The sequence below is a fragment of the Pongo pygmaeus genome, chromosome 19 (genome assembly GCF_028885625.2).
Source record: "Pongo pygmaeus isolate AG05252 chromosome 19, NHGRI_mPonPyg2-v2.0_pri, whole genome shotgun sequence".
Classification (NCBI taxonomy): domain Eukaryota; kingdom Metazoa; phylum Chordata; class Mammalia; order Primates; family Hominidae; genus Pongo; species Pongo pygmaeus.
Genome location: NC_072392.2, coordinates 91,566,299 through 91,585,890, shown reverse-complemented (window position 1 = coordinate 91,585,890; position 19,592 = coordinate 91,566,299). Strand labels below are relative to the sequence as shown.

Below are 19,592 nucleotides of genomic sequence, written 5' to 3'. Positions count from 1 at the left end.
AAAAAAAAAATTACTGACAAATTGAACATGGAGTGGGAGAAAAGGGAGGCAACAAGGACAGCCTCAGGGTCCGTAGGATGATGGAGCAGGAAAAGACAAAGCTGGTGAAGGAGGAGGCTGGGGAGATCTGGAGTCTGGTTCCAGATGTGCTTAATTCGAGACGTCTGTTGGACATTTGAGGGGAGACAGAACAGAGTCGGAGATGCATGTCTGGAGTTCAAGAGAGAAGGATCAAACCAGAGATGTGAATCATAGAGTCTTCAGCATGTAGATGGTACTGAAAGCTAGAGATTAGACAAGGAAAGATAAAGAACAAAAGAAGTCTACAAATTGAGCCCTGAAACCCAAAACTGAGTGATGTCTCAGAGCTCATGGGAAGAACATGCTTCCAAAAGGAGGCAGAACGTCTGGAATGGGAGAAAATATTTGCAAACCATACATATGACCAGGGGTTAATAGCCAAAATATGTAAGGAACTCATACAACAAAAGTGAAAGAAAATGGGGCAAAAGACCCAAATGGACATTTCTCAAAAGAAGATACATAGGCTGGGCGCGGTGGCTCACGCCTGTAATCCCAGCACTTTGGGAGGCCAAGGTGGGCAGATCACCGGAGGTCAGTAGTTCGAGACCAGCCTGGCCAACATGGTGAAATCCCATCTCTACTAAAAATACAAAAATTAGCTGGCCATGGCGGCAGGCACCTGGCTGAGGCAGGAGAATCGCTTGAACCCAGGAGGTGGAGGTTGCAGTGAGCCAATATCATACCACTGCACTCTAGCCTGGGTGACAGAGCAAGACTCCAACTCAAAAAAAAGAAAAAAGAAGATATATAAATGGTCAACAGGTATCTGAGAAGGTGTTCAACATCGCTCAGCATCAGGGAAATGCAAATCAAAACCACAGTGAGATATCCCATCACACCTGCAAGGATGACTGTTATCAAAAAGTCTAGAGATAAGTGGTGGTGAGCGTATGGGGAAAAGGGAACCTTTGCACACTGTTGGTGGGAATGTAAATCAGTACAGCCATTATGGATAACGGTATGGAGGTTCTGCAGAAAATTAAAAATAGAACTCCAATGATCCAGCAATCCCACTACTGGGTATTTATCCAAAGGAATTGAAATGAGGCTCTTGAAGAGCTATCTGCAGGCCCATGTTAATTTCAGCACCATTCACAGTAGCCAAGATGTGGAAATAGTCTTAAGTGTCTGCAAATGGATGAATGAATGAAGAAAATGTGGTTTATACACAGTGGAATACCATCCAGCCTTGAAGGAAATCCTGCTGTTTGCAACAACATGGATGAACCTGCAGGATATTATGCCAAATGAAATGAACCAAGCACAGAAAGACAAATACTGCATGACCTCGCGTATATGTGGAATCTAAAATAATCAAACTCGTAGAAACAGAGAGTAGAATGGTGGTTGCCAGGGGCTGAGGGAGTGAGGGAAATAGGGAGAAGGTCACAGGACACAGCGTTTCAGTGAGGCAGGATGAATACGATCTAGATCTAATGTACAACATGGTGATGATAGTTAATGATACCATATTGTACACTTGAAATTTGCTCAGAAGGTTCTTACCACAAAAAGATGAACATGTTAATTAGCTTGATTGTGGTAATCATTTCATAACGCATGTGTATATCAGAACACCATGTTGTATACCTTATTAAATACATACAGTTTTTGGGGGGGGTTTTGTTTTTTGTTTTTTGGTGGTTTTTTTCTTTTTTTTTTTGGCTTTTTTTGAGACGGAGTCTCACTCTGTCACCCAGGCTGGAGTGCAGTGGTGCAATCTCCACTCACTGCAACCTCTGCCTCCTAGGTTCAAGGGATTCTCCTGCCTCAGCCTCCTGAGTAGCTGGGATTACAGGCACCCGCCACCACGCCCAGCTATATATAGATTTTGTTTGTCAATTATACCTCAATAAAGCTGAAAAAAGAAAAGAAAGGGCAGGGAATTGGGCATAGTAAATGGCAGGTTCGTGATTGTAATGGTGCACTCCCATGCCCGCCCCTGTCCACATAAGGCATTTATTCATCTAGCAGATATTGATTGAGCACCGTGGATGTGCCAGCCATGATTCTAGGTGTTTGGGTCCCAAGGGAGCCACAGGGACCGAGATGCCTGCCTTCTGGAGCCTGCATTCTGGCAGACTCCTGGTTACCCATCAGTGTGCCCCATGGGAACCAGGATCTGGGCTCAGTCCCTTTATGTCCTTTGCACAAGTGTCAGTCCCTCTCACTGTGAATCATCAGCTAACAAAGGTCCGCAGAATGCAGCACTCACAAACAAGATGCACTTGCCGGAGTGCCTGGTTTGTGAAGACAGCTGTCCCTGGGTTCTAGGCCCCAACCCACTCCTCACCCAAGAGCATGACTGCAGCCATTGGCCCTTCCTCTCCTCCACCTCCCCAGTGGATAGCTCCCACGGGCAGGGCAGAAAAGCATTCTGAGATATGTTTCCTCTTTTTATGCCTTTTCCTGACTTCACTTTTTTTTTTTTTTAATGGAGTCTCGCTCTATTGCCCAGGCTGGAGTGCAGTGGTGCTATCTCAGCTCACTGCAGCCTCCACCTCCTGGGTTCAAGCAATTCTCCTGCCTCAGCCTCCTGAGTAGCTGGGATTACAGGCACCCGCCACCATGCCCAGCTAATTTTTGTATTTTTAGTAGAGATAGAGTTTCACCATATTGGCCAGGCTGGTCTCAAACTCCTGACCTCAGGTAATCCACCTGCCTCAGCCTTCCAAAGTGCTGGGATTACAGGTGTGAGCCAAAGCGCCTGGCCAGACCTCACATTTTCTTCCAGTTGTTACCCATTTCTTTGGCCCCTTTACAGCAGAATTCCTCAAAAGAATCTTCTGTACTCACCCCTCCGATTCCTCTGCTCTATTTCTCCCTAATAGGTTCTCATCCCTGCCACCCCACCAAAGCTCTTCCTGCCAAAGTTGTTAATAATTCCCGTGTTGCTCATATCAAGTCAAACCACAGGCTTATCCTGCCTGACTCAGCAGCTGTGTTTGACACATGGATCTCTCCTTCCTCTCAAAATGCTTGCTTTCCTCAGCTTCCGTCACTAGCTTCCTCCCCACCAACCACTCAATGCTGGAGGCCCCCGGGAATCAATCCACAACCCTCTTCTCTACCTAAGAGAATCCATTCATTCTCCTAGTGTGCATTCACGGAAGACCACCTGTGTGCTGATAATGGCAGACTTTTAGCATCAGCCATGACCTTTCCAAATCCAACAGGAACTTTGTTAACTGTTGTACCCCCATTAGTATGAATGCATGAGTGAATGATTTCATAAATGACTGCCTCCGCTTTCATTCATCTACCCATATAAGAAGAATCTGCTTTTCATTATTTTTATTTTATTTTAGAGATAGAGTCTTGCTCTGTTGCCCAGACTGGAGTGCATTGGTGTGATCTCAGCTCACTGCAACCTTCACCTCCCAGGTTCAAGGCATCCTCCTGCCTCAGCCTCCCAAGTAGCTGGGACTGCAGGTGCACGCCACCACTTCTGGCTAATTTTTGTATTTTTAGTAGAGACAGGGGTCTTGCTGTGTTGCCCAGGCTGGTCTTGAACTCATGGGCACAGGCGATTCCCCGGCCTCAGCTTCCCAAGTGCTAGGATTACAGGTGTGAGCCACTGCGCACAGCCCTCTCCCCCTTTCTAAAAAATAAATCTCTACAAAAGAAATCCCCATCTCTACAAAAGAAATAGCCAGGTGTGGTAGCACTCATACGTAGTCAGAGCTACCCGGGGGGCTGAGGCGGGAGGATTGCTTGAACCTGGAGGTCAAGGTTACAGTAAGCCAAGATCATGCCACTGCATCCCAGTCTGGGTGACAAAGTGAGACCCTGTCTTGAAATAAAATAAAATAACATGGGAGAGAGGGCCGAGCACAGTGGCTCACACCTGTAATCTCAGCACTTTGGGAAGCCAAGGTGATTGGATCGCTTGAGCCCAGGAGTTCAAGACCAGCCTGGGAAACATGGCAAGACCCCGTCTCTACAAAAAATTAAAAACTTATCTGGGTGTGGTGGTGCACCCTGTAGTCCTGGCTACTCAGGAGGCTGAGGTGGGAGGATGGCTTGAGCCCAGGAGGTTGAGGCTGCAGTGAGCTGTGATCGTGCCACTGCACTCCAGCCTGGGCAACAGAGTGAGGCCTGTCTCAAATAAATAAATAAATAATAAAGGGGGAGAGATATTGGAGAAAAGCAAGGATTTCATGGTAACAAGATGTCCTAACTGCCACCCATACATGCCAGTGGGGACACTTTTATTAGCTCTTTCTCACTTTATGGGCTTCCTCCAGAGAAACGAGAAATTGAAAAGCCGGTGACATGCAGAAACCTCATTGGCCAGCAGGGAGCGCCAAATGACCTCCAATTTTGCACATGGGCTGGGCCCGGCTGGCCGCTCTCTGGATGGCCTCAGTCCTGGAACTAGCAGAAGTGTTAACCATGCTACGGAGGAAGTGATTGAAAACAATGGCTGGGCGCGGTGGCTCACGCCTGTAATCCCGGCACTTTGGGAGGCCGAGGCGGGCGGATCACGAGGTCAGGAGATCAAGACCATCCTGGCTAACACAGTGAAATCCCGTCTCTACTAAAAATACAAAAAATTAGCCGGGCGTGGTGGCGGGCGCCTGTGTCCCAGCAGAGGCTGAGGCAGGAGAATGTCATGAACCCAGGAGGTGGAGCGAGATCGCACCACTGCACTCCAGCCTGGGTGACACTACGAGACTCTGTCTCAAAAAAAAGGAAGAGAAAACACCATGGAGCATCTGTTGTGTTCCTGGCCTAAAACCTTCTGCGGCCACGGGGTTCCTTAGGAAACTGGCCAAGTACCTGGGTGAAACCCTCAGAACCTGCACTCCTCACATGGACCCCAGGAAGTACGTGTCCTTAACCTCACTGAATGTACAACAAAACTGCAGCTCCGGGAAGTCACCTGGCCAGGTCCTGCTGCTGTAAACGGTGCAGCTGGCATTCAGCCTCCCGCTGCCCGCCGTCTTGGCCGAGGCCTTCCTCTGCAGCGGGCCTTGTTCCTGTTAACCAGCAGCTGCTGATGCATCGGGCCCAGGGTGGCCCTGAGACTCTGCATCCCTCACCAGCTACCAGGTGACATGAGGCTACCAGCGCTTGCACCACGCTCTGTCCGGATAGACTCCACATTGCCTTATTTCCCCAGCTCAGTCTCCCGTAGGACGGATTTGCTTTATTCCTCCAGGAACTGTACTGAGTGCTGATGTGCCAGTGCTATGCTAAATCCTCCAGGCATGGCAGGAAACCCAGACACCTGGGGGCCATGCCCTGGAGTTTACTGTCTGGCAGAGACCAGGGTCTTGGCTGTGAAAAGGAAGGTTCCAGAAAGGTTTCTAAAACAGTTCTTAAAGACTTTCCTTTTTTTTTTTTTTTTTGAGATGGAGTCTTGCTCTGTTGCCCAGGCTGGAGTGCAGTGGCGTGATCTCAGCTCACTGCAACCTCCACCTCCCAGGTTCAAGTGATTTTCCTGCCTCAGCCTCCAGAGTAGCTGGGACTACAGGCATTTGCCACCACGCCCGGCTCATTTTTTTGTATTTTTAGTAGAAACGGGGATTCACCATGTTGGCCAGGCTGGTCTTGAACTCCTGGCCTCAAGTGATCCACCCACCTCTGCCTCCCAAAGTGCTGGGATTACAGGTGTGAGCCACCACGCCCGGCCTCTTAAAGACTTCTCTGCTGTTTCCTAGGTGACTCACAGCAATGAAGGTGTCTCTTAGACTACAGGTCAGCAGGGACAGGAGGGACGCTGGTTGCCCCTGTCCCCCTCACTCCCACATCCTTCTGTTCCCACAGATTTATTTCTGGGAAGCCCAGCGGGGGAACCTCACAGAGCGAGTGAAGACGCTTTTCCTGGCTGAGAACAGCGTGAAGCTCAAGAACTTGACTGGCTACACGGCCTACATGGTCAGCGTGGCCGCCTTCAACGCCGCTGGGGATGGGCCTCGGAGCACCCCCACCCAAGGCCAGACCCAGCAAGCAGGTGGGAGACGGGGCCCTGAGGAGGGGTAGGCCGGCCACAGGGGGTTGCAAGAGAACCCACTCGGCATCTGGGCTCTTGGCAGGCATGGAGGCAGCTGCCTTATCCCCCTGAGGATCTGGTCGTGGTACCCAGGTCCCCAGAGACGCCCTCCCGAGTGGGAAAGGCCATGCTCAGAAAAGAGAAGCTGTCCCCATAAAGCCTTGAGAAACCCCCACATCTCATCCCTGTCCTCCCCACCCTCTGCCCCGCCTTGCAGATGGACAGTCAGCACCCCCAGACCCTCCCAGCCAGCCTACTTCTGCTCCCTGCCTTCTTCCCACCTGCCTTCCCTCTGTATTTCTGGCTTTGTTCATTCCACAAATACTGAGTGTCTTATGAGCCGGTGCCATGCTAGATGCTAGGGACACAATGGTGAGACCAACAAGGTCCCTGCCCTAGTGCGGGGGACAGATCATAAGCAAGTTGATGAAGTAAATGCAGACAGGGGTCAGCACAGGTGACTTAAGAGTGAGGCAGGAGTGGGTGGATGGCTCTGGATAGGCTCACCCACAAAGGCCTCCCTGAGAAGGTGAGATTTGAATGAGAAGAGGCCAGCAGGGGCCGGGCATGGTGGCTCACGCCTGTAATCCCAGCACTTTGGGAGGCCAAGGCGGGTGGATCACCTGAGGTCAGGAGTTCGAGACCAGCCTGGCCAACATGGTGACACCCCATCTCTACTAAAAATACAAAAAAATTATCCAGGCATGGTGGTACATGCCTGTAATCCCAGCTATTCAGGAGGCTGAGGCAGGAGAATCGCTTGAACCTGGGAGGCGGAGGTTGCAGTGAGCTGAGATCGTGCCACTGCTGCACTCTAGCCTGGGTGACAGAGCGAGACTCTGTCCCAAAAAAAAAAAAAAAAAAAAAAGGAGGCCAGCCATGGGATGCTCAGGAGGTGGCAGAGGGTGTTGGGGGTTCCAGGCAGAGGGAACAGCAGGTGCTAAGGCCTGGAGGCTGGAGAGGAACCAGGGCACATAGAGAAAGCCAGGTGGCTTGCAGGAAAACGGGGCGAGAACTCGGGCTGGGGGATTGGGATTGGGATTAATTATAAATACAATGGACCACACATGGTGTCTCACACCTGTAATCCCAGCACTTTGGGAGGCTGAGGTGGGTGGATCATTTGAGGTCAGGAGTTCGAGACCAGCCTGGCCAACATGACGAAACCCTATCTCTACTAAAAAAAAAAAAAAAAAAAAAAAAAAAAAAAAAAAATTAGCTGGACGTGGTGGTGCACCCCTCTCCAATCCCAGCTACTCAGGAGGCTGAGGCAGGAGAATCGCTTGAACCTGGGAGGTGGAGGTTGCAGTGAGCTGAGATTGCACCACTGCACTCCAGCCTGGGTGACAGAGCAATAATCTGTCTTAAAAAATAAAAAATTTAAAAAGTACGCCAGGAAGCCATGGGAGGGCTTGAGCAGTTGAGCAACAGGGTCTCGTTTACATTTAGAGAAAAGTGCTCCAGCTGCTGTGCAGAAGATGGCCTGGCGGAGGGGAGAGAGTAGAGGCAGGGAGGGGAAATCAGGAGGCTGAAGGGTGGCAGGTGCAGAGGAGAGGGCGCTGGTGAGAATCCTGCTGCCTGTTTGCAGAGCGAGCCAGGTAGTCAGGCACTGTCACACTTAACCCTCCCAAAAGCCCCGCGGACAGGCAGGGCAGGCGGCACCCTCATTTCATGATGAGCCAGGGTCACCTGGGAAGTTATACTGCTTGTCCAGGGTTGCCCAGCTGGCCACTGGGGGAGCAGAGGCTGGAAGGCAGGATTTCTGAGAGAACCAAGTGCTCTGTCCTCATGGACTGGAATACTGGCCTTTTGCCCCGGCTTCCCTTGAGCATCTTGTTCAACCTGCAGCTTCGTATGCTGTCAGTGACATATGGCTTTTAAAGAGCTGCAGAGGGCACACCTGTGGCATCAGTTCCTCATTATGACCCTCTCTGGGGACAAGCCCTGGCTCCAGGGAACCCTTTCCCTCCACTGCCCTCAGGGTCTGACTGTGGCCAGAATGAGTGTGAGCTGCTGAATATACGAGTCTGTCCGTCCGCCTCCTGTCCCAGCCACTCTCTTGTCAGTGTCATCTGCCGGATGCGAACCCCAGGGAACCCGAGGCTTCCGTCACTGCGGCAGCAGGACAACATGTTCTGTCCCACGTCCCTGTAGCACAGGGGAGGCAGGAAGGGCCCCCTGAGCTCACCTCCCTCCTTCAAAGACACTCGCTGACTCTGCCTCCCGGGGCTGGAGCCGGAAGCGGGTCCAGATTAGCTCCGGCTTGGTGGGGAGGCAGCGCCGGACAATAATAGCCTGGTCACCCTCCCTGGGCCAGCTGGGGATGCCACAGATTGGGACGCTTCCTGCCCTTCCTCTGTCCTCCCCCTCAGGGGAGCCCCCGCCCCCATGTTTTTGGGGTTGCCACAGGGTTCTCAGTCCAAGAAAACATTTCTCCCAGAGGGTCTGACTGTCCTTGGCGTGGCTCCCCCTGACTGCGTGGGGCCTCTGTGACAAGCCCTGGAGCCCCGGGAGGAAAGGAAGGCCATCTCCGTCTGCTGTGGTTCTGGCTTCTTCTTTGTTTAGCACCCACCGAATGTTCTGAGGCCCAGACACCCCCTTCCTTCTCCTCCACGGAAGCCAAAAGACGAACCCCACAAAGCCAGGAAATGGCCTTGCCCCACGATGACCCTGGGGGTGTGACAGCTTGTCCCACACTCATAGCCCGGGCTCAGAGCCACTTAGCAGGGAGAAGCCTGAATTCTGCAACTTGAGGGAAAAATCGAGTTCTCTTTCTTCCCAGTTCTTAGGACTGTGATACTGGAAAGTTGAGAGAGGAAAGGAAGGGCCTGATGACCTCCGGTGACCCCTCCTGCTCACCCTTTCTGCCGAGCCCCGCACTCTTGTTCCTCCCAGGCTCAGACCCAACACTCCCGCTAGCTCCTTGGAGCTGAACCTGAGGCTTTGAACTTCCACAGAAGAAGGAAACAAAAACCCTTTGCTGTCTCCCACAGCCCCCAGCGCTCCCAGCTCGGTCAAGTTCAGTGAGCTGACCACAACCTCAGTGAACGTGTCCTGGGAAGCCCCGCAGTTCCCCAACGGCATCCTGGAGGGCTACAGGCTGGTGTACGAGCCCTGCAGCCCCGTGGATGGTGAGTGGACCCCCCAGCACAGCTCCCCAGCCCCTCACTTTGCAAAAGCTCGCTCTCATCTCAGCGCCCATCACAGCCACTACACATGAGATGAGTGAGATTCAGTGAAAGTCTCCCCATCTTATAAACACAGAAACTGAGTCCCAGACAAGGGAAAGGACATTTCCAAGGTAAAACAACAGCAAGTTGAGGGCAGAGTTGGAAGAGAGATCCAGATCTCCTAACTTCCAGGCAGAGAATCGTTAAATATATTCTTCCCCCTTTGGTCGACGGAAACAGAGAGGAAAGGAAGGGAAACCTGAGTGGACAGGGCTCTGTTGAGACCATAAAGAAGGGGGGCAGCCAGGGGCGGTGGCTCACGCCTATAATGACAGCACTTTGGGAGGCCGAGGCGGGTGGATCACCTGAGGTCAGGAGTTCCAAGACCAGCCTGGCCAACATGGTGAAACCCCGTCTCTACTGAAAATACAAAAATTAGCCAGGTGTGGTGGTGGGTGCCTATAGTCTCAGCTACTCAGGAAGCTGAGGCAGGAGAATCGCTTGAACCCGGGAGGCAGAGGTTGCAGTGAGCCGAGATCACACCACTGCACTCCAGCCTGGGCGACAGAGCTAGATTCCATCTCAAAAAAAAGAAAAGAGGGGAGCCCCTGAGGGTCCTACTTTGCCCTTTCCCAAATCTTAGGGTTCTCAGCTTTACTGTGGGTTAGTCCTTCTTTAGCTTTTGTGGGAGTCAGGAACCCCTTGGAGAATCTGATGAGAATCTGACCAAAGCTTCAGAGCCTCTCTCCCCAGGAAGATGCACAAGACCAAGGAGGTCCCTGCACCCCCCACTGCCATCTGTGGACCCCAGATCAAGAGCCCTGCTCTGCAAATGACCTCGCTGTTGTCCTTAACACTGTTCATCTGAGTGGTCTTCCGACCCCTTCCTCTGGGCCCCAGCTGGGAACCTGCCCATTTCTGGGCTCCTAGGCTGGGCTGCACAGCCCCTGACAGTGGGCATCTGGCACCTGCCAGCTTTCTACCCCTGGTAACATGCCGAGAAATCCCTGCCATTTTGTTACCAGCAACCATTCTATGAGGACAGGATTTAGGCAGGAAGGAAACTGCACTCCTCACTGCCTGGGACTAGTCCCAGCCAGGTGCTGGGGGTGTGGCTGACCTCTGGAGCTACCCCTCTCACTCTCACCCCTCCAATCACGGAGCCTGGCAAGAATAAGGGGCAGAGCCCTGGGAACATCGCTGTGACCAGCAGTTCTGGGTGAGCCGAGGGAACAATGGCCCTCAGTCTTCCCTGCCACCACCTGGGTGCCAGCAGCTCGTTCCGCAAAGGGGAGCTGTGTGTTAGAACACCAGAGGGGAGCCAGGCCCCAGCAGGAGATCCAGTCAGGTGCAGGGCTGGAGTGGGGCAGAGGACAGCAGTCCCTGAGACAAGGCACAGGGGGTCAGCACAAGCCCTCTTCACAGGGGCCTCAACCCGACCTGTCCAGGACCCTCTCAACTTGTGGATGTGAGCTCTTTGCCATCCAGGTCCACAGTCTGGTGGGATCTGGACTGTGTGGCTCAACTCCACACCCCTACACGTTCCCATCTTCCCATAATAGTTCAGTTAATAAGTGCAGCAAGACGAGGCCCTGCCTGGCCAGCCCAGTGTCCACACCCCAGTTCATCCTGGGTTCAGGTCAACAGCAAACCAGCCTCACAAGAGCCCAGCAGCCCCCACTGTCCTGTAGGGAAAACCAAGGTCCTGGCAGATGAGGGCTTTGTTCAGAATTGTCAAGAAGCAGGTAGCCAGAGTCCCTGTTCCTGGTCCCGGGGTCATTTCATTCTTTCAGGAAGCCCCTTTGAGCCTACATTGTTCCATCATTCAATAATCCACTTAGCAGCTGGGTGCGGTGGCTCACACCTGTAATCCCAGCACTTCAGGAGGTCTAGGCGGTGGATCACCTGAGTTCAGGAGTTCGAGACCAGCCTGACCAACATGGCAAAATCCTGTCTCTACTAAAAATACAAAATGAGCTGGGCATGGTGGTGGACGCCTACTCGGGAAGCTGAGGCAGGAGAATCGCTTGAACCCAGGAGGCGGAGGTTTCAGTGAGCTGAGATTGTGCCATTGCACTCCAGCCTGAGCAACAAGAGTGAAAATCCACCTCAAAACAATAATATTAGTAATCCACTTAGTCAATAAATAGGTCAGGCACCTACGTGCTCTGTTATTTTACTTAAAGCTCATAACATCCCTGCCTAAGATGCTGTGGACACCCTCACTCAGCAGAACAAACTGAAGCCAGGTTAAGGGACATGCCGGGACCAACGCCATCACTGGGTCTAAGCCCAGCCTCCTGGTTGCAAGGCCTGCCTCTCACTGGTGACTGGCATGCTCGATGAACATGGGAAATGACACTAACCCCGGCTCCCAGGGAGGCGGGCAGTCAGGAGTGTTTGGATTCATGAAGCACAGAGTGCAAACCCCCACCTCCTGAAAGCTGGCTCAAGCCTCCCCTCTAGTTGCTGTGATTTGGGGTGCTGAGGCATCCTCACTTTTGCCCTAAAAAGCTTGGTGGACTGGGCACAGTGGTTCACGCCTATAATCCCAGCACTTTGAGAGGCCAAGATGGGAGGATCAGTTGAGGCCAGAAGTTCGCGACCAGCCTGGGCAACGTAATGAGACCCTGTCTCTACAAAAATTTAAAAATTAGCCGGGCATGATGGTACACACCTGTAGTCTCAGCTACTTGGAAGGCTGAAAGTGGGAGGATGGCTTGAACCCAGGAGGTTGAGGCTACAGTGAGCCATGATTGTGCCTGAGCAACAGAGCAAGACGTTGTCTTTAAAAAAAAAAAAAAAAATCATGGCAGATATAGGTGGTGGAGGGCCATGTGAGCTCCTGGCTGAACCCCAGAGGTGGAGCTAGAGCGAGGCTCAGGTAGAGGACCTGGTCAAAAGTGTGTCCCCCCAACTCTGGGCTTTTGGTATTTTTATGGAAGCACTTCCTGAAAAAGGATATAATTCTAGTCCCATGGGATGCTGCATAAGGGAATAAAAATGGAGCTGAAACATATTTGGGGTGCAGAGGTTACATTAAACAGGATGGTGAGTGTTCTCTTTTCTTTAGATGCTGGTGGACCCTGTAGCTACTCAGTAGACACAGACAGTAGTAGCTTTTCCCAAACGTACTGAACCATGGAGCCGTTCTCCCTGAGAACAGCACGCAGGACCGTGCTCTGAGAAACACAGCATGGGCAATGTGGCTGTGTGGGCTGGGGGTGCATTTCAGCCTGACCTCAAGGAGTGAGGCCCCTGCCCAGGGTCCCGGGGCCCAGGCCACGGCTGCTTCCCCTTCCCCGTGGCCTCCAGTGCCCTCAGTGGGCCCTGCGCCTCGTGGCCCCTGCAGTCCCCACTTGCTGTGCCTCCCCCAGGAGTCAGCAAGATCGTGACAGTGGACGTGAAGGGGAATAGCCCTCTGTGGCTGAAGGTGAAGGACCTGGCGGAGGGGGTGACCTACAGGTTCCGCATCAGAGCCAAGACCTTCACCTACGGGCCGGAGATCGAAGCCAACGTCACCACGGGCCCCGGAGAAGGTAGGAGAGCAACGGACCAGGCATGTCCTCCACACGACAGTTCAGCGCCCCCAGTCAGAAAGGACCCCCGGTGTCAAGAGCTGTGCTGGACCCTGGAAACAGAGTGGAGGACAGAGCTCACTCTTTCCACTGGTGCCCGGTGACCCCTCCCCCCACTCCCTCCTCCCAGGTTCCATGCTTTGATTAATGGCATCAGTGTCCTCAGGTTCCTCAAGCCACAAACCCTGGAGCAGCGTCCCCTCCTCTCCCACTTAGGCCCAGCCCACAGGCCAGGCCTGGCCTGGCCACTGCGCCTGCTTCGTTCTTTCTCTCCCCGCTAATTGCGCGGCCTCCTTCACTCCCGTCCTGAAAGGATGCAGCCTGGCAGGTGCCCCTGCCTTTCGCCCAGCCAGAGCCATCTTCCCACGCCCCTGAACCACCCCTACCCTCCAGGCAGCACTTCTCAGAGCAGGGCACACTAAAATGCACATTCCCAGGGTGGATGCTCAGAGGGGTTGATTTCCTGGGGCTGAGGTGGGACCTGGCAATCTGTACTTACACAAAAGCCCCTGGAGGCCGTGACAAAGTGGCACCTTGAGAAACACCTGATGGAGCAGGTCACCTATTCACAGCCAGGGCCCTGCCTCCCCCACCTCACCACCCACCCCCTCCGCAGAATGCCCTTTTCGTGTAACTGCCCCCCCATCCCCCACCCCACCCACCCCACCCACCCCAGGAAGTCTTCCTTAATCTCTTGTATTGTTTCTGTTGTTGTTTGGTGCTTTTTTTTTCCTTTTTTTTTTTTTTTTTTTTGAGACAGAGTCTCACTCTGTCATCCAGGCTGGAGTGCAGTGGTGCAATCTCGGTTCACTGCAACCTCCACCTCCCGGGTTCAAGCAATTCTCAAGCTTCAGCCTCCCGAGTAGCTGGGATTACAGGTGATTTCCACCATGACCAGCTAATTTTTGTATTTTTAGTAGAGACAGGGTTTGGCCAGGCTGGTCTCCAACTCCTGACCTCAAGTGATCCACCTGCTGCAGTCTCCCAAAGTGCTGGGATTACAGGCATGAGCCACCGCGCCCAATCACCTCCTTTAAATGTCCTCTTCACCTCCCTTCCCCTCCCACCCCTCATCCCCCCAGGCATTTGCCGTGGTCAAGGTTTAGCCCCCCAAAATCCCTGTTACCGGTCAGTGTAGAATGTCCTGTCCTGAACACAAAAGTCACCTCCCAGACCACTCTGCTGCCTCCCTCCCTAAGAAGAGGTACAGCCCATCCTGGACTTCCCCTAAAATCCCATCTCGTCCTCTGCCCACCCCTTTCAGCCAGGAGTGGTGCAGGCCTCCCCTCCCCAGCAGTCCTGATCAGCCTGATTCAGGAAGGGAGCCTTCCCCTAATGGCTCAGGCTGGCTGCACTTCACTTTTTCTTTCTGGCCAGTCACTTTCTATTCCCCACGTCTGGTTTTGCAAAGAAGCCCTGTGGCTCTAGGGCAAACTCAGGACAAAGCCTGCAGGAGGCAGCCCAGGAGCCACCCAGCCGCTGTCCTTTCATCTGCCTCCAGCCCCGCCCCGCGCTGCCTCTCACCTGAGCCAGCTTCCTGGGAAACAAAAGTAGGAGAGAGAGCTGGCAGGCAACTGAGGACCAAGCGTTGGCAGTGGCCTGGGGACAGGAGAGGGCTGTGCGGAGGACAGGCTGTTCTATCCGGAGGCTTGAAGTGTCCCAGGCTGGGAGATGGGGAGGTGGGAGGAGATAAAGGGCAGAGGGTACAGAGAAGGTAATGGAGGGCACTCTGAGAAAGAAAGAACCGGCCGGGTGTGGGGGTTCACGCCTGTAATCCCAGCATTTTGGGAGGTGGAGGCAGGTGGATTGCCTGAGCCCAGGAGTTCAAGACCAGCCTGGGCAACACAGCAAAACCCCATCTCTACAAAAATAAAATTATCCAGGCATACTGGTGAATACCTGAAGTCCCAGCTACTCAGGAGGCTGTGGTGGGAGGATCGTTTGAGCCCAGGAGGTGGAGGCTGCAGTGAGCTGTGATCGTGCCCCTGCACTCCAGCCTGGGCAACAGAGTGAGAACGTGTCTCAAAAAAAGAAATAAAGAAGCCATCCTCCCACATGGTGTGGGTGCCGGGGGGAGTTCTGCAGGGGGGGAACATGCAGCCAGGCAGTGGCTGGACTCGCTAGAAGCTCCTGGCCCTGGAGAAGGTGCGGGCTATGTCCTCAGCCCTGAGTACTGTCCTGTGCAGGATGAGTACAGGGTCCTGAGGGCTGCCTGCCCTACCACACTCACTCAGGCGTGTCCACCGCACCTGACCCCTCAGCTACTCTGCCCTTGTGCTGCAGACAGGCTGCTCCTTAGGGAAGGAAGGAAATGGTGCCCTCCAAGGCCGTGGGGTGGGCATAGGGGTCGGGCGGGGCTGCCAGGCTGTGTGAGCGATGGGGTGGGCATAGGGGCCGGGTGGGGTTGCCAGGCTGTGTAAGTGGGTCCCTGGCCTCCTGTCTGGCCTGCTGGCTCTCCAGGGCCCTGGGGGAGCATCAGTGTGAGGCTAGACTCTGCTCCACAGAGACCCCCCCACCAACAAACCAGGTGGCCACCCACTCATGCACTGGTTCCCTCTCTCATCACCTAAGCACAGAGGAAGCACCTACTGTGTGCCCAGCTCTGGGGGTACAGAGCCCCGCCTTTGGTGGGGAACAGGATTGGAGGTGACAGCATGTGGGGTCGGGATTCTGGACGGGCACCCCCCAAGAGAAGGGGCTCAAAGCCCCTTGTAGACAGATACCTGGCTCACTCCTCTCACTGCTGGAGTCACCTCCTCTCATCTGCTCCAGCTCCTAGGGCCGGCTCCCTCAATGGCCCACATCCCAGGCTGCTCCTGACATACCTTCATGCCAGGAGAGCGGCAAGGGGCCCAGTCCTTCCTCCCTCCTCCTAGCAGCAGAGGCCCCAAGGCCTCCTGGGGTATGAACCCCCTCTCCCCTTGTCTAACCTAATAGCAAATGGACTTAGAGTTGGGGGATTTCAGGCAGGAAGGAGGGAGGGCCGACATCATATCACCTACCAGGAGGGAGAAACTGTGGACTCTTCAGCCCCGCTCCGACCAACCCCCTCCTCTCATGGGCCCACTCTGCCATCATCGCACCCACCTCTATTCCCCGCCATGCAGGACACAGCCTTCAAGCCTTACCTTCCAAAAGGCCCTTATAGAGGGGGAAACTGAGCCACTGGAAGGCTATGTGAATTGATCAAAATCACCCATCTAACACGTTCTGGGCTGGAACCCAGGTCTCCTGACTCTACTCCAGGGACCTTTCTGGACCATTCCATTTGTCTTCTGCCCTGGGATTTGGAATATGCAGCATAGGGGTAGCCCGGGGGGACAATAGTCCACCCTGGCAGGCCCAGCCTGAGATGCACTCTCAGGCCGCAACATTTGCAGGGCTTCCTGGCGGCTCTCTGTCCAGGGTTGGTTTTGTCACCCAGTGTTCCTCCTCGAGCCCAGAGTGACGGGCTGGGTGGCTGTTCTGGGTTCCATACATCCCTCGCCTCTGTGTGCTGTCTGCAGGTGCCCCAGGACCGCCTGGCGTGCCCATCATCGTGCGGTACAGCTCTGCCATCGCCATCCACTGGTCCAGCGGAGACCCGGGCAAAGGGCCCATCACCCGCTACGTCATCGAGGCCAGGCCTTCAGGTGCGCCCCGCCCTGCTGGGCTGAGACCCCACAGCTCATTGTCTCCCTCCTTCCTGGGTCCCTCCACTTGGGGCACTTGCCTCTGTCCTCCGCCTGAGAAGGCACTTGTGCTACTACAGGTGAAGTCACCTGGCCCTGTTGAGGAGTGGGAAACCGGGTTGGGGGCCTCCTAGAGCTGGATTCCTGGCTAAGTAACCCCCAGGAGGCCCCCCAGAGAACGGCTGTTAGTGCTAGCTGAGGACCAGCTTGGGTTGAGGGTTGCTCAGAAAGCCAGAAGCCCGAGCACGTGGCTCACGTGGGTCACACACCGAATCCTCCACACGACCCCACTGATGGGTGCCCCATAACTAAGAAGACCCTGGCTGCCTCTCGAAGCCCTGTCTCTGCCATCATGGCTGTCTCAGTGGCTGCTGTAATCATACCAGCCTCTCCTGTCAAGCCTGAAATTGAATCACAAGAACTTCCAAAGTCATCAGGAGATGAGTGACAGATAAGTCACTCGGGGGGCTGCTCCCCACTGCTCCGGTTTCACCCATCCTGACACCCGCTTGCTGGGCTCTGCTTACTCTCAGGAGCTTGCAGCCGCTGCCAGCTCCCTGCGTTGCTAGGTTTCCAAGTTAATCAGAGGTGCCAGAGTCAGCAAGAGCAGGAGGCCTGTTCTCTGTATCCCATGGATCCGCGGTTAGGTGATTAAAATTGAGAAGGAAAACAAGACTTTGTTGCTGTATCCCAAATAGCAAATAACAATCATAATGGGACGCCACCAGGCATCTCGGTAGCTAATACTTCTAATGGGGAATATGGAAACATCCCAGTGATGAATTGTTAATACTTCAAGGTAGCTGGGCACTAATCATCCCAATAGCAAAGAGTTAATAATTCTAGTAGCTCCTGGAAGACATTACCACTGCTCCTGCCTTAATCACATGCTAATAATCGCAGTTGCATATAGCGAATACATCTAGCTTCTCAGATCTGCTGCGTGGCCAGAGGATGCACGCGGGGCTGGCTCTCTCCCCACTCCAGATGGTCCCTCCCTGACCCTCTGGTGCCGGCTGCTGAGTTGGCCAGGAGACCACTACGTGCTTCTCCCAACCAGGGCCTGCACCTGTTTATTCCACCCAAGTTGGCCAGCTGGGGTGCCAGGCTGTGGAATGTTGGCCCCTGACTCTGGCCCTGTTGATTCTCCGGTGTTTCCTGGGAGGCCCAGCGTGGGACTCTGGTGTTCCAAGTTTGTGGGCTGTGACTTGGTCCACACTGGTGGAATCAAGGCCCGAGCATAAAAGGAAGGACCAAGCCAGGGCCCTGTGAGAAACCAGGACTCGGAGCAGGGCCAGGGCCAGAGAGCAGAGGACAGGATCAGTAACCAGGCACGGGGAGGAAGGAGGAGAGGCGGCAAGGGGCATGGTGGCCTGTCCCTAAAGCTGTTTGAGAGCAGGCTGCTGTTACGGGGCGAACATCTCTCCCCTCCGTGTCCCCTGTCCCTTCTTCTGTGCTCCCCTTCTCATCTTCAGGATGGCATAGCCCTTGTCCTACATTTGCCCCTAAATTGCTTGCGCTTCGTGCTAGGCAGGATAAACTAAATACACCCCCTTTCTACAAGCCAGGAGCTGCCAGGCGCTGCAGACCCAGGGAGGGGTTCGCTCAGGGATTTACAGCCCCAGGAGCCCGTCCTGCACATCAGCCAACTCCCGGGGCTGGCGGCTAGAGCCCCAGCGTGACATTCCAGCAGCTTCTGGCCTGGCCCAGTTGCCCCAGCCCCACCCTTTGTCCCTGTGTGGGGTGGAACAAGGGGGGTTAAACAGCAGGCAGGAGATCCCAGCTTCTGGAAGGCAGCAGCAGGGGCCTCAACAATCCCAGCCCATCCAGCAAACACAGGTCCAACTCCTGACTGCGTCGGGCAGGGAAGTTCAGTGCCAGAAATGAGGTGGCCCCAGGCAGTAACACCAGCTCTGCTGCTGACAGCGTGGGACCTTGGGAAGATGAGTGAAGCTTCCTCCAGGCCTTGGTGTCCTCATCTGGAAAATGGGGACAGTAGTTCCTCCCTCTCACCATTGCTGTGGATTTGAAAAGGAAAGCACATAGACCCAGGATGCTTGACAGAGGCGTAAGTGCCAGCTGTTGTCATCATCATCATCATCATTATTATGACATCATTCGAAGATGAGTGAGAGAATTCAGAGGCATGTGAGGAAAATGGATTTGCACCCCAGTACTAAAATTTCAAGGCATGAAGTTCCGAAACTGGGCACCTAATGCTGTGAAAAGGCCAGGGAGGAAAGGTTCCATTTATTTATTCAACAAATGCTGAGAAGGTGCCTGTGCTGGGCTAAGGAAGACTTAAGATTAATTCGTCATGATCCTTGCCCTTGAGGGATTTCACAGCCAGCAAAGGGGAAAGAGAGAAACAGAGATATTAAACAAAAAGATGGGTCAGCACGGTGGCTCATGCCTATAATCCCAGCACTTTGGGAGGCCAAGGCAGGCGGATCACGAGGTCAGGAGATCGAGAGCATCCTCGCCAATATGGTGAAACTTCATCTCTACTAAAAATTAAAAAAAAAAAAAATAGCTGGGCGTGGTGGCACCTGCCTGTAATCCCAGCTACTAGGGAGGCTGAGGCAGGAGAATCGCTTGAACCCCGAAGTCAGAGGTTGCAGTGAGCCAAGATCATGTCACAGCACTCCAGCCTGGGTGACAGAGTGAGACTCTGTCTCTAAATAAATAAATAAATAAATAAATAAATAAGTTAGCCAGGCATGGTGACAGGTGCCTATAATCCCAGCCTACTCAAGAGGCTGAGGTAGGAGGATCTCTTGAATGGGAGGCGGAGGTTGCAGTGAGCTGAGATCGTGCCATCACACTCCAGCCTGGGCGACAGAGTGAGACTCCGTCTAAAAATATATAATATATATATATATATATATGGAGGTGTAGGACGCAGAAGCTCAAAAACAAGTAAGACCAACAATGAGGCCAAGGTTCGGGACCCTGGAGCCTTCTGCAAGGACAGCTCTGATGTAGACTGGGTCCCCATGGCCTTCCCCAAATTGGAAGGATCCACACTGAAAGTGGGGAGACAACCCCCTCAGCAGGTCCCACCACTGGGTCCAAAATTCAGACAGGACAC

At 53.8% G+C, this 19,592-nt stretch overlaps 1 protein-coding gene across 2 annotated transcripts in view; it reads left to right on the top strand.

Moving 5' to 3' along the window:
* Nucleotides 1-19,592, top strand: part of SDK2 (sidekick cell adhesion molecule 2) — a 314,055-nt gene that overhangs the window by 273,745 nt on the left and 20,718 nt on the right. For both annotated transcript variants that reach the window (XM_054457341.2, XM_054457340.2), the window contains 4 exons: nucleotides 5,857-6,043; nucleotides 9,076-9,213; nucleotides 12,630-12,791; nucleotides 16,337-16,462. In XM_054457341.2, the coding sequence (XP_054313316.2) occupies nucleotides 5,857-6,043; nucleotides 9,076-9,213; nucleotides 12,630-12,791; nucleotides 16,337-16,462 (613 nt within the window). The remainder of the gene's footprint in view (nucleotides 1-5,856; nucleotides 6,044-9,075; nucleotides 9,214-12,629; nucleotides 12,792-16,336; nucleotides 16,463-19,592) is intronic.